At 46.7% G+C, this 14686-nt stretch overlaps 1 protein-coding gene across 2 annotated transcripts in view; it reads left to right on the forward strand.

The window, feature by feature from the left end:
* Positions 1-14686, forward strand: part of LOC137377462 (B-cell scaffold protein with ankyrin repeats-like) — a 264713-nt gene that overhangs the window by 38526 nt on the left and 211501 nt on the right. For both annotated transcript variants that reach the window (XM_068047063.1, XM_068047072.1), the window contains 3 exons: positions 1522-1643; positions 1953-2094; positions 13907-14049. In XM_068047063.1, coding sequence (XP_067903164.1) covers positions 1522-1643; positions 1953-2094; positions 13907-14049 — 407 coding nt within the window. The remainder of the gene's footprint in view (positions 1-1521; positions 1644-1952; positions 2095-13906; positions 14050-14686) is intronic.

The following is a 14686-nucleotide window of genomic DNA, read 5'->3' on the forward strand; positions in this document are numbered from 1 at the left end:
GACAGGCATGTGATGACTGGGTGTCAGCTGGGCATGACAGCCTTGGACAGTGCCTGATTTACAACATCTGCAGCCAGAATTTCACAGGCTCAAGCCTGCATCTCGAGGGAGTCCCATGTGAGGAGAAGCCACCTTCCAGCACTCTGCTGAGGCCACTCGGGGAGGGCCTTGTAGGAAAGTAGAGTCAGCAAACCTTCTTTAAAGAAAAGTACTGTGGGCTGATTACAGGGGTGAGAAATGAAAAGAAGGCAATTGATGGGCTGGTTTTTCCAATAAGAATAATGGTGAGGATATCAGTGCCACTGCTGTTGGACAGTAAATCAGACAGCAACCTCTGGCAAGTACACAAATGCAGTTAAACGTGGAAAAGAGGGAATTGCTGACGGTGATGCTCTGCTCCTCCATAATCTTCTCTACACCAGTACCTCACTGATAAGCTCAGCATTGAAATCAAGGGTGTGACATTGTCATACTTACTCACTAGATAGCCACTAAACTCACCAGACAACGTTAGGTCTTGTCCATTCCAGTTTAAGTACACTTTTAACATCATGATGAGTCTTAATGACTGCTAAACAACCTCCCTAGCACTGAAAATTAACTTTCATAAGTCTGGAGTCTCATCCCTTCAGATTTTAATTATTGTTTACTTTTTTCTGTCTCTTTTCTCTCTCTCTCAATCCCATCTTTCTTTCCTTCTCTTTATTTCGCTTTCTATGGATGATTTGGTGCTGAATTGAATATTCTCTCTGACACCACTTTGTTCAGTCTCTTGTGCTGCGTATTAATGATTCTTTAATCTGATTGGTTAAGGAGATGCACCTTAACTTGCCCTGTTCCCAGTTCCTCTCTAGGGAGCACTGTGCTGTTTGAAACTGCAAGTTCCAGTGCAGAAACACTTTGAAAGTTCATGGGCAAGTGTAGTTCACTCATTGCTGGCTGCAAAATCCAGCCCACTGTGTCTGGAATTAAAGTGATTCTTTATGGCCTTTTGGATTTTGGTTCAGCAGCAGCTCCTGAGTTTGTGTTAGAGTATAGCTGATGTAGAAACTGTCTGAATAGTTTGAACATTCTTCAATTCAGGATGAAGGGAATGGTAAAGAACATGTCGAAGATGTTCTGCAGAGCAACTTCTTTGTAAGTTTGCAGAGCAAGGTGTGGAATATTATTGAGATGGAAAGAAAATAATGTTGTTAATGTGAAAATAATAATGTAAAATATTCTGTTTGTGACAGTACAATGACACTATATGGTACCTTTAGTGGGACTGCTCCAACGGTGAGTCCTGGCTAATTGGACCACTGACCAGGGAGCTGGGTGTGGAGGTCTGTCTGTCTAATTTGAGGTGCTGTCATATTATCCAGTCAGATATTCAGATCTCCACAGCTCAACTGCACTTCCTATCAAGTGAGACTTTACATTAGTAGTTGAGGCTTGATTCATTTAGCCTCGAATTACGTGAGGTTCTATAAGTCTGTACTGACAAATTCTGCATTTGTTTTAAATTTATATTATTAATAGAGTCTAGTGTCAACGACTGGCAGCAGCAAGTGGGTCTGAGAGAAGACCCAATCGGAGCACCTGGAGGCTATGATGTTGTTACTGTACCTGTGTTAGTGACGCCAAATCGGATACAATGTAAAGTAGGTATTTTTGTCTTGTATGTTTTATCCCCGGTTTTAATGATTGGTGACCGTGTCTTCAGCTGCCTGGGGCCCTAAGCTCTGGAATTCCCTCCCTAAACTTCTTCACCTCTCTCTCCTCTTTAAAATGCTTCTTAAAATCTACTTATCCTAATATTTCCTACGGGGCTGTGTGACAATTTTTTAATATCTAAACTCTCTTTTGTTTGTCATGATTTAACCAAACAAATTGTCATGTCAGAATTCATTTAAATATCTCCAAACGTCTAGCCTGTGGTTTATAACCTGTTCACCTTCCTTACTACACAGAGTGGCACTGAGATATACATCTTGCTGAAAGATGGCATGTCATTTGGTGAAGACCCAGAGATTGAATTTCTGACGTGCACCAAGAAAGTGAAGGTTCAACCAACTATTTGGAACAGTCAAACGCTTTGTGTAAAAGCTCTCGGTAAGAGGTAGATCTCACTCTCGCAGAAGTCATTGATTGGCTGTGAAGAGACATCTGGAAAATCTGATCAATGCAAGCTCTTTAAAGGAATCCGAAAGTAGAGCAGTGTTAGATTTATTTTTATGTTGTGATAGGTTAACTCTCTGAAAATTTCACACAACTACTCAATATTGAAATGACGTGCAGCCCAACTCACAAAGTCTAATTTCCTCCTCAGCTAACTTTGGTTTAATGGTTAATTGGCACCAATTCTTGGTTGCACACTTTAGGAAGGATGTCAAGGTCTTGGAGAGGGTGCGGAGGAGATTTACTAGAATTGGACCAGGAATGAGGAACTTCAGTTATGTGGAGAGACTGGAGAAGCTGGGATTGTTCTCCTTAGAGCAGAGAGGGTTTAGTGGTGATTTAATATTGTGTTAAAAACCATGAACTATTTTGATAAAGGTTATGATAGGGAGAAAATGATGGTCAGTAACCAGTGGATACAGATTTAAGATCATTGGTAAAAGTACCAGTGGGGAGATGAAGGCAATTTATTTTACTCGGGGTGTTGTTATGATCTGGAATTCACTGCCTTAGAGAATTGGATAACTGTCTGAAGGGACTTGTAGAGCTCAAGGCCCCAGGCAGCTGAAGGCACAGTCGTCAATGGTACAGTGAAGAAGCAGGGATGTACAAGAGGCCAGAATTGGAGGAGTGACATTTAAAAGCAGGCAGGAAGTGGAGGTGTAAAATTAGCTAGCAGGCTGCTGACATTAAAATGACAAGAAGCTTATGATAAATGTTGACTTTTGTTGACTATTTCAGGTGCTAGTGCTTGTGCCAGTGTTTGACCCATTTTTTTAAACTGGGTTAAGAAGCTGCACTGTGAAGTTACAGGTGACATATGGATTTGTTCTTCTCTACAAGAGTTAGAGAATTTGACCTACCTGCGGTCAATCCCTGTTGGCTGCTTTCAGACTGAGGGTCACAATTGCTGAATCTGTGGTCCCGACGAGTGAGACTTTCCTCCAGGAGCCCAGTCCCATAAAATCCTCATCTCCAAATCAAACTGAAAAATCAAAAAGTGTTTCAATGTAAGGCTGAGGTTTCTACTTACATAGAATATGGTGATCACTTTCAGAAGCCATTGGAGTCATAGAATGAAACAGCACACAAGGAGGCCATTCGTCCTCTTGTGTCTGTACTAGCTCTTTGAAAGATCTGTCCAATTAGTCCCAACTCCCACTTCTCTTTCCCCATAGCCCTGTAAGTTTTTCCCTTTCAAGTTTATGTCAAAATCCTTTGTAATTTTAAGCACCTCTGTTAAATTGGTTGGACACTTTTTCGCTTTGGGGGCAGGAAACAGGATTCAGGACTGTTTCCACGTCCTGAACCCGCTGTCGGAGGGAAACAGTCACTAGTTGGAATCTTAACCAGGGCAGCCCCTTAATTGGCATGGAAACAGGATCCCTGTCCAATTAAGGGCAGCGGGCAGGCTCTCGAAGCTGGAGGGCCAATCTAAGTTCTTCCAGTTTAAGAAGAGCAGCAAGCTGCAGTAAAGGGTAACTGAGAGGGCACCTCAACAAGAAGGTGCCTTGTCAGCCACTTTAAATAAAATTTAATTAAAGAATGGAGAGAGCAGTCAGGCCATCACCGTGGGAGAGGAGCCCCTCTACAGGGCGGGCTTCAGCTGCATCTCTACCTGGACAGGCAGGGAAGGCCTGTAGGTCTGCCTGGAATGCTGGCTCCTGGACCTGCCGCTGGGGAACTACCTCCAGACTGTTGATCTGCCCCCATTCTGTCGTGAAACTGGAGAAGGACTGGAAAATTCCAGTCGGCCTCCCTAACCTGCCTTTAGCAAGGCTCTTAATGAACCTAATTGGCTGCTTGCCTCGTTGGGGGGAGGGGGGCGGGTTGTGGGAGGTGGAGGAGCATTCCCGTTCCCTGAATCTGCATCAACCAAAATAGCTGATGCCAGGGAGAGGGTCAGGAAACCAGCATTCTGGCCGTTTCCAATATTTTCAGGCTCTATCTGCCTCCGTTCAAAGAGAACAAAGAACAAAGATAATTACAGCACAGGAACAGGCCCTTCGGCCCTCCAAGCCTGCGCCGATCCAGATCCTCTCTCTAAACATGTCGCCTATTTTCTAAGCTTCTGTATCTCTTTTCTTCCTGCCCATTCATGTATCTGTCCAGATACATCTTAAAAGACTCCATCGTGCCCGCATCTACCACCTCCGCTGGCAATGCGTTCCAGGTGCCCACCACCCTCTGCGTAAAGAACTTTCCACGCATATCCCCCCTAAACTTTTCCCCTTTCACTTTGAACTCGTGTCCTCTAGTAATTGAAACCCCCACTCTGGGAAAAAGCTTCTTGCTATCCACCCTGTCTATACCTCTCATGATTTTGTACACCTCAATCAGGTCCCCCCTCAACCTCCGTCTTTCTAATGAAAATAATCCTAATCTACTCAACCTCTCTTCATAGCTAGCGCCCTCCATACCAGGCAACATCCTGGTGAACCTCCTCTGCACCCTCTCCAAAGCATCCACATCCTTTTGATAATGTGGCGACCAGAACTGTACGCAGTATTCCAAATGTGGCCGAACCAAAGTCCTATACAACTGTAACATGACCTGCCAACTCTTGTACTCAATGCCCCGTCCGATGAAGGAAAGCATGCCGTATGCCTTCTTGACCACTCTATTTACCTGCGTTGCCACCTTCAGGGAACAGTGGACCTGAACACCCAAATCTCTCTGGACATCAATTTTCCCCAGGACTTTTCCATTTACTGTATAGTTCACTCTTGAATTGGATCTTCCAAAATGCATCACCTCGCATTTGCCCTGATTGAACTCCATCTGCCATTTCTCTGCCCAACTCTCCAATCTATCTATATTCTGCTGTATTCTCTGACAGTCCCCTTCACTATCTGCTACTCCACCAATCTTAGTGTCGTCTGCAAATTTGCTAATCAGTCCACCTATACTTTCCTCCAAATCATTAATGTATATCACAAACAACAGTGGTCCCAGCACGGATCCCTGTGGAACACCACTGGTCACACGTCTCCATTTTGAGAAACTCCCTTCCACTGCTACTCTCTGTCTCCTGTTGCCCAGCCAGTTCTTTATCCATCTAGCTAGTACACCCTGGACCCCATGCGCCTTCACTTTCTCCATCAGCCTACCATGGGAAACCTTATCAAACGCCTTCACTGTCACTGGGTCAAAATCCTGGAACTCCCTTCCTAACAGCACTGTGGGTGTATCTACCCCACACGGACTGCAGTGGTTCAAGAAGGCAGCTCACCACCACCTTCTCAAGGGCAATTAGGGATGGGCAATAAATGCTGGCCTGGCCAGTGACACCCACATTCCCCGAACAAGTTTTAAAAAATGCTTTTTAAATTAAAAACTACGCTTTGTTATAGAAACTTACAGCACAGCAGGAGGCCATTCTGCAAATACTAAGGTTTGACTAAAATACCCTCACCATCACTGTTTAGCCCACTTTCCTGTCCTTGACCTCTGGCCTGAACCCTTGATCTTGACCCCTGACCTGAATCCCACCCACTGCAGCATTTTCACCTGATTGGTCTCCAGCTATATTCAGGCACTGACTCCCAAACCAGCCCCTTTCTGCACAGCAGTAGTTTTGTACCGAGCCAGTCGGAGCCTCCATCCATTGTATGGCCCAAGTTTAGATCAAGCCCTGGTGAACCGCTGGCCTAATCCTGAGCCACTCCAGCAGAGGTGGGATTCGGGTGATACAATCCAAGGAAACTCGACCCCAGAAAAGATCAGCACAGTGGTGCAGTGGTTAGCACCGCAGCCTCACAGCTCCAGCGACCCGTGTTCAGTTCTGGGTACTGCCTGTGCGGAGTTTGCAAGTTCTCCCTGTGACCGCGTGGGTTTCCTCCGGATGCTCCGGTTTCCTCCCACAGCCAAAGACTTGCAGGTTGATAGGTGAATTGGTGATTGTAAATTGCCCCTAGTGTAGGTAGGTGGTAGGAGAATGGTGTGGATGTGGTAGAGAATATGGGATTAGTATAAATGGGTGGTTGTTGGTCGGCACAGACTCGGTGGGCCGAAGGGCCTGTTTCAGTGCTGTATTTCTAAATAAACTGCAGAACATTATCTCTATAAAAAACCTAGGGCATGATGTTCAGGCCCCACTGATGTCAGGAACAAAAGGCAGAGAAAGAGCAGGAAGGCAGCGCAGGAGTCCCCTGTGGTCATCTCCCTCCAAAACAAGTATACCCTTTTGGATACTGTTGAGGGAGATGGCTCACCAGGGGAAGGCAGCAGTAGCCAGGTCCATGGCACCGTGGCTGGCTCTGCTGCTCAGAAGGGCGGGAAAAAGAGTGGAAGGGCTATAGTCGTAGGGGATTCGATTGTAAGGGGAGTAGATAGGCGGTTCTGTGGTCGAAAACGAGGCTCCCGAATGGTATGTTGCCTCCCAGGTGCACGGGTCAGGGATGTCTCAGATCGGCTGCAGAACATTCTGAAGGGGGAGGGTGAACAGCCAGTTGTCGTTGTGCACATAGGCACCAATGATATAGGTAAAAAACGGGATGAGGTCCTACAAGCAGAGTTTAGGGAGTTAGGAGCCAAGTTAAAAAGTAGGACCTCAGAGGTAGTAATCTCAGGATTACTACCAGTGCCACGTGATAGTCAGAGTAAAAATGAAAGAATAGTCAGGATGAATGCGTGGCTTGAGAGATGGTGCAGGAAGGAGGGGTTCAGAATTTTGGGACATTGGGACCGGTTCTGGGGGAGGTGGGACTATTACAAATTGGACGGTCTACACCTGGGCCGGACTGGAACCAATGTCTTTGGAGGTGCTTTTGCTAACGCTGTTGGGGAGGGTTTAAACTAATGTGGCAGGGGGATGGGAACCAATTGAGGTCATAGAACATAGAACATAGAACATAGAACATACAGCACAGAACAGGCCCTTCGGCCCACAATGTTGTGCCGATCCTTTGTCCTCTGTCAAGGACAATTTAATCTATACCCCATCATTCTCCTTTATCCATATACCTATCCAAAAGCCTTTTGAAAGTCCCTAAAGTTTCTGACTCAACAACTTCCCCGGGCAAGGCATTCCATGCCTCGACCACTCTCTGGGTAAAGAACCTTCCCCTGACATCCCCCTTATATCTCCCACCCTTCACCTTAAATTTATGACCCCTTGTAACGCTTTGCTCCACCCGGGGAAAAAGTTTCTGACTGTCTACCCTATCTATTCCCCTGATCATCGTATAAACCTCTATCATGTCACCCCTCATCCTTCTCCTTTCTAATGAGAAGAGGCCTAGAATGTTCAGCCTTTCCTCGTAAGACTTATTCTCCATTCCAGGCAACATCCTGGTAAATCTCCTCTGCACCCTCTCCAAGGCTTCCACATCCTTCCTAAAATGAGGCGACCAGAACTGCACACAGTACTCCAAATGAGGCCTTACCAAGGTCCTGTACAGCTGCATCATCACCTCACGGCTCTTAAATTCAATCCCTCTGCTAATGAACGCTAACACCCCATATGCCTTCTTCACAGCCCTATCCACTTGAGTTGCAACTTTCAATGATCTATGCACATAGACCCCAAGGTCTCTCTGCTCCTCCACATGCCCAAGAACCCTACCGTTAACCCAGTATTTTGCATTCATGTTTGTCCTTCCAAAATGGACGACCTCACACTTTTCAGGGTTAAACTCCATCTGCCACTTTTCAGCCCAGCACTGCAACCTATCCAAGTCCCTTTGCAGACGACAATAGCCCTCCTCGGTATCCACAACTCCACCAACCTTTGTATCATCTGCAAATTTACTGACCCACCCTTCGACTTCCTCATCCAAGTCGTTAATAAAAATCACAAACAGGAGAGGACCCAGAACTGATCCCTGCGGCACGCCACTGGTAACTGGGCTCCAGGCTGAGTATTTACCATCTAAGACCACTCTCTGCCTTCTATCAGTTAGCCAATTCTTAATCCAACTGGCCACATTCCCCACTATCCCATGCCTCCTGACTTTCTCCATAAGTCTACCATGGGGGACCTTATCAAATGCCTTACTAAAATCCATGTACACCACATCCACTGGTTTACCCTCATCCACTTGCTTGGTCACCTGCTCAAAGAATTCAATCAGGCTTGTGAGGCAAGACCTACCCCTCACAAAACCGTGCTGACTGTCCCGAATCAAGCAGTGTCTTTCCAGATGCTCAGAAATCCTATCCCTCAGCACCTTTTCCATCAACTTGCCTACCACCGAAGTAAGACTAACTGGCCTGTAATTCCCAGGGTTGTTCCTATTCCCTTTCTTGAACAGGGGCACAACATTTGCCACCCTCCAATCACCTGGTACCACCCCCGTCAGCAGAGAAGATGAAAAGATCATTGCCAGCGGCTCTGCAATTTCATCCCTTGCTTCCCATAACATCCTTGGATATACCCCGTCAGGCCCGGGAGACTTGTCTATCTTCAAGTTATTCAAAAACCCCAACACATCTTCCCTCCTAACGAGCACTTCCTCGAGCTTACCAGTCTGTTTCACACCGTCCTCTTCAGTAATACACCCCTTCTCATTCGTAAATACCGAAGAGAAGTACTCATTCAAAACCTCACTTATCTCTTCCGGCTCAACACACAGTCTCCCGCTATTGTCCTTGACCGGACCTATGGTCCCCCTAGTCATCCTCATATTTCTGACATACGCGTAAAAGGCCTTGGGGTTTTCTTTTATCCTACCCGCCAAGCATTTTTCATGCCCTCTCTTAGCTCTCCTAATCCCTTTCTTCAGATCCTTCCTGGCCATCTTGTATCCCTCCAGAGCTATGCCTGTGCCCTTTTTCCTCAACTTTATATACGCATCCTTCTTCTTCCTAACAAGACTCTCAACCTCTCTTGTCAACCACGGTTCCCTCACATGACCATCCCTTCCCTGTCTGACAGGGACATGCTTATCAATGGCCCCTACTATCTGCTCCTTGAAAAAGTTCCACATTTCGACCGTGCCCTTCCCTGCCAGCATATGCTCCCAACTTATGCTCCTCAGTTCCTGCCTGACAGCATCATATCTACCCTTCCCCCAATTGTAAACCTTGCCCTGTTGCACATACCTATCACATACTGTCAGTTGACAGTAAGGAGGTAGTAACAAAAGCCTGTAAGAAACTAGATAATGAAGTCAGTGTGACTAAGGGGAAGAGCAGGCAGGGAGCAGATGATGAATATAAAGGGACTGGTGGTCTGAGGTGCATTTGTTTTAATGCAAGAAGTGTAGTTGGTAAGGCAGATGAACTTAGGGCTTGGATTGGTACCTGGGAGTATGATGTTATTGCTATTACTGAGACTTGGTTGAGGGAAGGGCATGATTGGCAACTAAATATCCCAGGATATCGATGCTTCAGGCGGGATAGAGAGGGAGGTAAAAGGGGTGGAGGAGTTGCATTACTGGTCAAAGAGGATATCACAGCTGTGCTGAAGGAGGGCACTATGGAGGACTCGAGCAGTGAGGCAATATGGACAGAACTCAGAAATAGGAAGGGTGCGGTAACAATGTTGGGGCTGTACTACAGGCCTCCCAACAGCGAGCGTGAGATAGAGGTACAAATATGTAAACAGATTATGGAAAGATGTAGGAGCAACAGGGTGGTGGTGATAGGAGATTTTAATTTTCCCAACATTGACTGGGATTCGCTTAATGTTAGAGGTCCAGATGGAGCAGAATTTGTAAGGAGCATCCAGGAGGGTTTTCTAGAGCAGTATGTAAATAGTCCAACTCGGGAAGGGGCCATACTGGACCTGGTGTTGGGGAATGAGCCCAGCCAGGTTGTTGAAGTTTCAGTAGGGGACTACTTTGGGAATAGTGATCACAATTCCGTAAGCTTTAAAATACTCATGGACAAAGACGAGAGTGGTCCTAAAGGAAGAGTGCTAAATTGGGGGAAGGCCAACTATACCAAAATTCGGCAGGAGCTGGGAAATGTAGATTGGGAGCAGCTGTTTGAAGGTAAATCCACATGGGATATGTGGGAGGCTTTTAAAGAGAGGTTGATTAGCGTGCAGGAGAGACATGTTCCTGTGAAAATGAGGGATAGAAATGGCAAGATTAGGGAACCATGGATGACAGGTGAAATTGTGAGACTAGCTAAGAGGAAAAAGGAAGCATACATAAGGTCTAGGCGGCTGATGAAAGACGAAGCTTTGAAAGAATATCGGGAATGTAGGACCAATCTGAAACGAGGAATTAAGAGGGCTAAAAGGGGTCATGAAATATCTTTAGCAAACAGGGTTAAGGAAAATCCCAAAGCCTTTTATTCATATATAAGGAGAAAGAGGGTATCTAGAGAAAGGATTGGCCCACTAAAGGACAAAGGAGGAATGTTATGCTTGGACTCAGAGAAAATGGGTGAGATTCTAAACGAGTACTTTGCATCGGTATTCACCGAGGAGAGGGACATGACGGATGTTGAGGTTAGGAACAGATGTTTGATTACTCTAGTTCAAGTCGGCATAAGGAGGGAGGAAGTGTTGGGTATTCTAAAGGGCATTAAGGTGGACAAGTCCCCAGGTCCGGATGGGATCTATCCCAGGTTACTGAGGGAAGCGAGAGAGGAAATAGCTGGGGCCTTAACAGATATCTTTGCAGCATCCTTAAACACGGGTGAGGTCCCGGAGGACTGGAGAATTGCTAATGTTGTCCCCTTGTTTAAGAAGGGTAGCAGGGATAATCCAGGTAATTATAGACCGGTGAGCCTGACGTCAGTGGTAGGGAAGCTGCTGGAGAAGATGCTGAGGGATAGGATCTATTCCGATTTGGAAGAAAATGGGCTCATCAGTGATAGGCAACATGGTTTTGTGCAGGGAAGGTCATGTCTTACCAACTTAATAGAATTCTTTGAGGAAGTGACAAAGTTGATTGATGACGGAAGGGCTGTCGATGTCATATACATGGACTTCAGTAAGGAACGGCGATATAGTTCCAAGTCAGGATGGTGTGTGACTTGGAGGGGAACTTGCAGGTGGTGGTGTTCCCATGTATTTGCTGCCCTTGTCCTTCTAGTTGGTAGAGGTCACGGGTTTGGAAGGTGCTGTCGAAGGAGCCTTGGTGCGTTGCTGCATCTTGTAGATGGTACACACTGCTGCCACTGCCACGGTGGTGGAGGGAGTGAATGTTTGTGGATGGGGTGCCAATCAAGTGGGCTGCTTTGTTCTGGATGGTGTCGAGCTTCTTGAGTGTTGTTGCACCCATCCAGGCAATTGGAGAATATTCCATCACACTCCTGACTTGTGCCTTGTAGATGGTGGACAGGCTTTGGGGAGTCAGGAGGTGAGTTACTCGCTGCAGGATTCCTAGCCTCTGACCTGCTGTTGTAGCCACGGTATTTATATGGCGACTCCAGTTCAGTTTCTGGTCAATGGTAGCCCCTAGTATGTTGATAGTGGGGGATTCAGTGATGGCAATGCCATTGAATGTCAAGGGGTGATGGTTAGATTCTCTCTTGTTTGAGATGGTCATTGCCTGGCACTTGTGTGGCGCGAATGTGACATCAAACACATTTAAAAATTTTAATTCAGCCTGTACTGGCACTTGTCACTCTCCTCTCCGCTGGACAATTCTTCTTCTTTTGTTATTAAAATAGCAGAACATTGCTACAGACATCTATTAAAATTGTAGAGAACTGATTTACTGCTAATATTCACGCTGTAGGAAACTTTTAAAAGTAGCCCAGATTAAAATGTAATCCTGCATATTGGAAGTGCAGTCACAGTAAAGAAAGACTTGCATTTATATAGCACCTTTCTCCAATCCAGAACATGTCAAAGCACTTACAGCCAATGAAGGAAGTTTTGAAATGTAGTCACTGTTATAATGTAGTAAACTTGGTAGCCAATTTAGGCACAGCAGGATCCCACAATCAGCAGTGCGATAATGACCAGATAGTCTGTTTTATGTGATGTTGCTTGAGGGATAAACGATTAACCTGGACGCCAGGGAGAAAGGAACAGACAGGGCCTCAGCATAACATCTCATTCAAAAGACAACAACTGTGACAGTGCAGCACTCCCTCAGTACTGACCCTCTGACAGTGCAGCACTCCCTCAGTACTGACCCTCCAACAGTGCAGCACTCCCTCAGTACTGACTCTCCGACAGTGCAGCACTCCCTCAGTACTGACTCTCCGACAGTGCAGCGCTCCCTCAGTACTGACCCTCTGACAGTACAGCACTCCCTCAGTACTGACCCTCCAACAGTGCAGCGCTCCCTCAGTACTGACTCTCCGACAGTGCAGCACTCCCTCAGTACTGACTCTCCGACAGTGCAGCGCTCCCTCAGTACTGACCCTCTGACAGTACAGCACTCCCTCAGTACTGACCCTCCAACAGTGCAGCGCTCCCTCAGTACTGACTCTCCAACAGTGCAGCACTCCCTCAGTACTGACTCTCCGACAGTGCAGCGCTCCCTCAGTACTGACCCTCTGACAGTACAGCACTCCCTCAGTACTGACCCTCCAACAGTGCAGCGCTCCCTCAGTACTGACTCTCCAACAGTGCAGCGCTCCCTCAGTACTGACTCTCCAACAGTGCAGCACTCCCTCAGTACTGACTCTCCGACAGTGCAGCACTCCCTCAGTACTGACTCTCCGACAGTGCAGCGCTCCCTCAGTACTGACCCTCTGACAGTACAGCACTCCCTCAGTACTGACCCTCCAACAGTGCAGCACTCCCTCAGTAGTGACCCTCCAACAGTGCAGCGCTCCCTCAGTACTGACTCTCCGACAGTGCAGCACTCCCTCAGTACTGACCCTCCGACAGTGCAGCACTCCCTTAGTGCTGACCGTCCAACAGTGCCGCACTCCCTCAGTACTGACTCTCCGACAGTGCAGCACTCCTTCAGTACTGACCCTCTGACAGTGCAGTGCTCCCTCAGTACTGACCCCCTGACAGTGCAGCACTCCCTCAGTACTGACCCTCCAACAGTGCAGCGCTCCTTCAGTACTGACTCTCTGACAATGCAGCACTCCCTCAGTACTGACCCTCTGACAGTGCAGCACTCCCTCGGTGCTGACCCTCCAACAGTGCAGCGCTCCTTCAGTACTGACTCTCTGACAATGCAGCACTCCCTCAGTACTGACCCTCTGACAGTGCAGCACTCCCTCAGTACTGACCCTCCGACAGTGCAGCACTTCCTCAGTATTGACCCTCCGACAGTGCCGTGCTCCCTCAGTACTGACCCTCTGACAATGCAGCATTCCCTCAGTACTGTACTGGAGTGTTAACTTTGACTTATGCGCTGATGTGCCGGAGTGGGACTTAAACCCACAAGGGTGCTACTCACTGAGCTGACACTAGATTCAGGTTATGCCTATAAAGAGCAATGAGAAAATAAAGCTCACACACAAAAATAGTTTTCTGCCATTTCTAGTTGTAGACCTGTTTCGGGCCACAGGTGGACTATTGTGTTCAATTCTGGGCAAGACCATTTACGAAGGAGTCACAGCCTTGGAGAGGGTGCTGCACTGTCAGAGGTGCCATCTTTCAGATTAGATGTTAAACTAAGGCCCTATCTGACCTCTAAGGTGGATATAAACAATCCCATGGCACTATTTCAAAGATGATCTGGTCAGTATTACACTGCTTTTTGTGGGAGCTTGCTGTGCACCGATTGGCTCCCACATTTCCTGCATTACAACAGTGACTACACCACAAAAGTATTTCATTGGCTGTAAAGCACTTTGGGATGTCCTGAGGTTGTGAAAGGCGCTATAGAAATGAAAGTCTTTCTTTCTATCTTTTTCATTTGTTCCTCTTTCACAGATTTTCCCTCTGGCCCTGTGACCGTGACCCTATCGTGTGGAGGAGTGATGAGAGCCAAAGCGGACATTGTGTACTACACTGAGATGGAGGAAATTGAGCGATTGTTAATTAGAACAGCTGATCCAATCGAATTCATCTGTCAGGTAAGAAAAATTCTGCCCACCAAAAGATGCTGAAAGGGGAAGGATGGAATGTCTTCCCTCAGATTGGGCTAACTTGATCAATATGGCAATGGAATTCCTCACTAGAAGAAACACAAGGAGGGAAATGGCCAAGTAAAAGGATAAAGGCATTGCTGGGAGTGGGTGAAAACTGGGCACCGTACTTTAAGAAGGATGTCAAAGCCTTGGAGAGGGTGCAGAGGAGAGTTACTAGAATGGTACCAGGGATGAGGAACTTCAGTTATGTGGAGTGATTAGACAGGCTGGGATTTTCTCCTTAGAGCGGAGGAAGTTAAGGGGAAACTTTTAACAACATAAGAAATAGGAACAGGAGTAGACCATTCAGCCCCTCGAATAAGATCATGGCTGATCCTCTGCCTCAACTCCACTTTCCTTCCCTATCCCCATATCCCTTGATTCCCTTAGTGTCCAAAAATCTATTGATCTCTGTCTTGTATATACTCAATGACTGAGCATCCACAATCCTCTGGGACAGAGAATTCCAAAGATTTACAACACTGGTTGAAGAAATGTCTCCTCATCTCAGTCCTAAATGGCTGAGCCCTTATTCTGAGACTGTAATCTCTCAGCCTCTACCCTGTCAAGCCCTCCAAGAATT

The sequence above is a fragment of the Heterodontus francisci genome, chromosome 1 (genome assembly GCF_036365525.1).
Source record: "Heterodontus francisci isolate sHetFra1 chromosome 1, sHetFra1.hap1, whole genome shotgun sequence".
NCBI lineage: Eukaryota > Metazoa > Chordata > Chondrichthyes > Heterodontiformes > Heterodontidae > Heterodontus > Heterodontus francisci.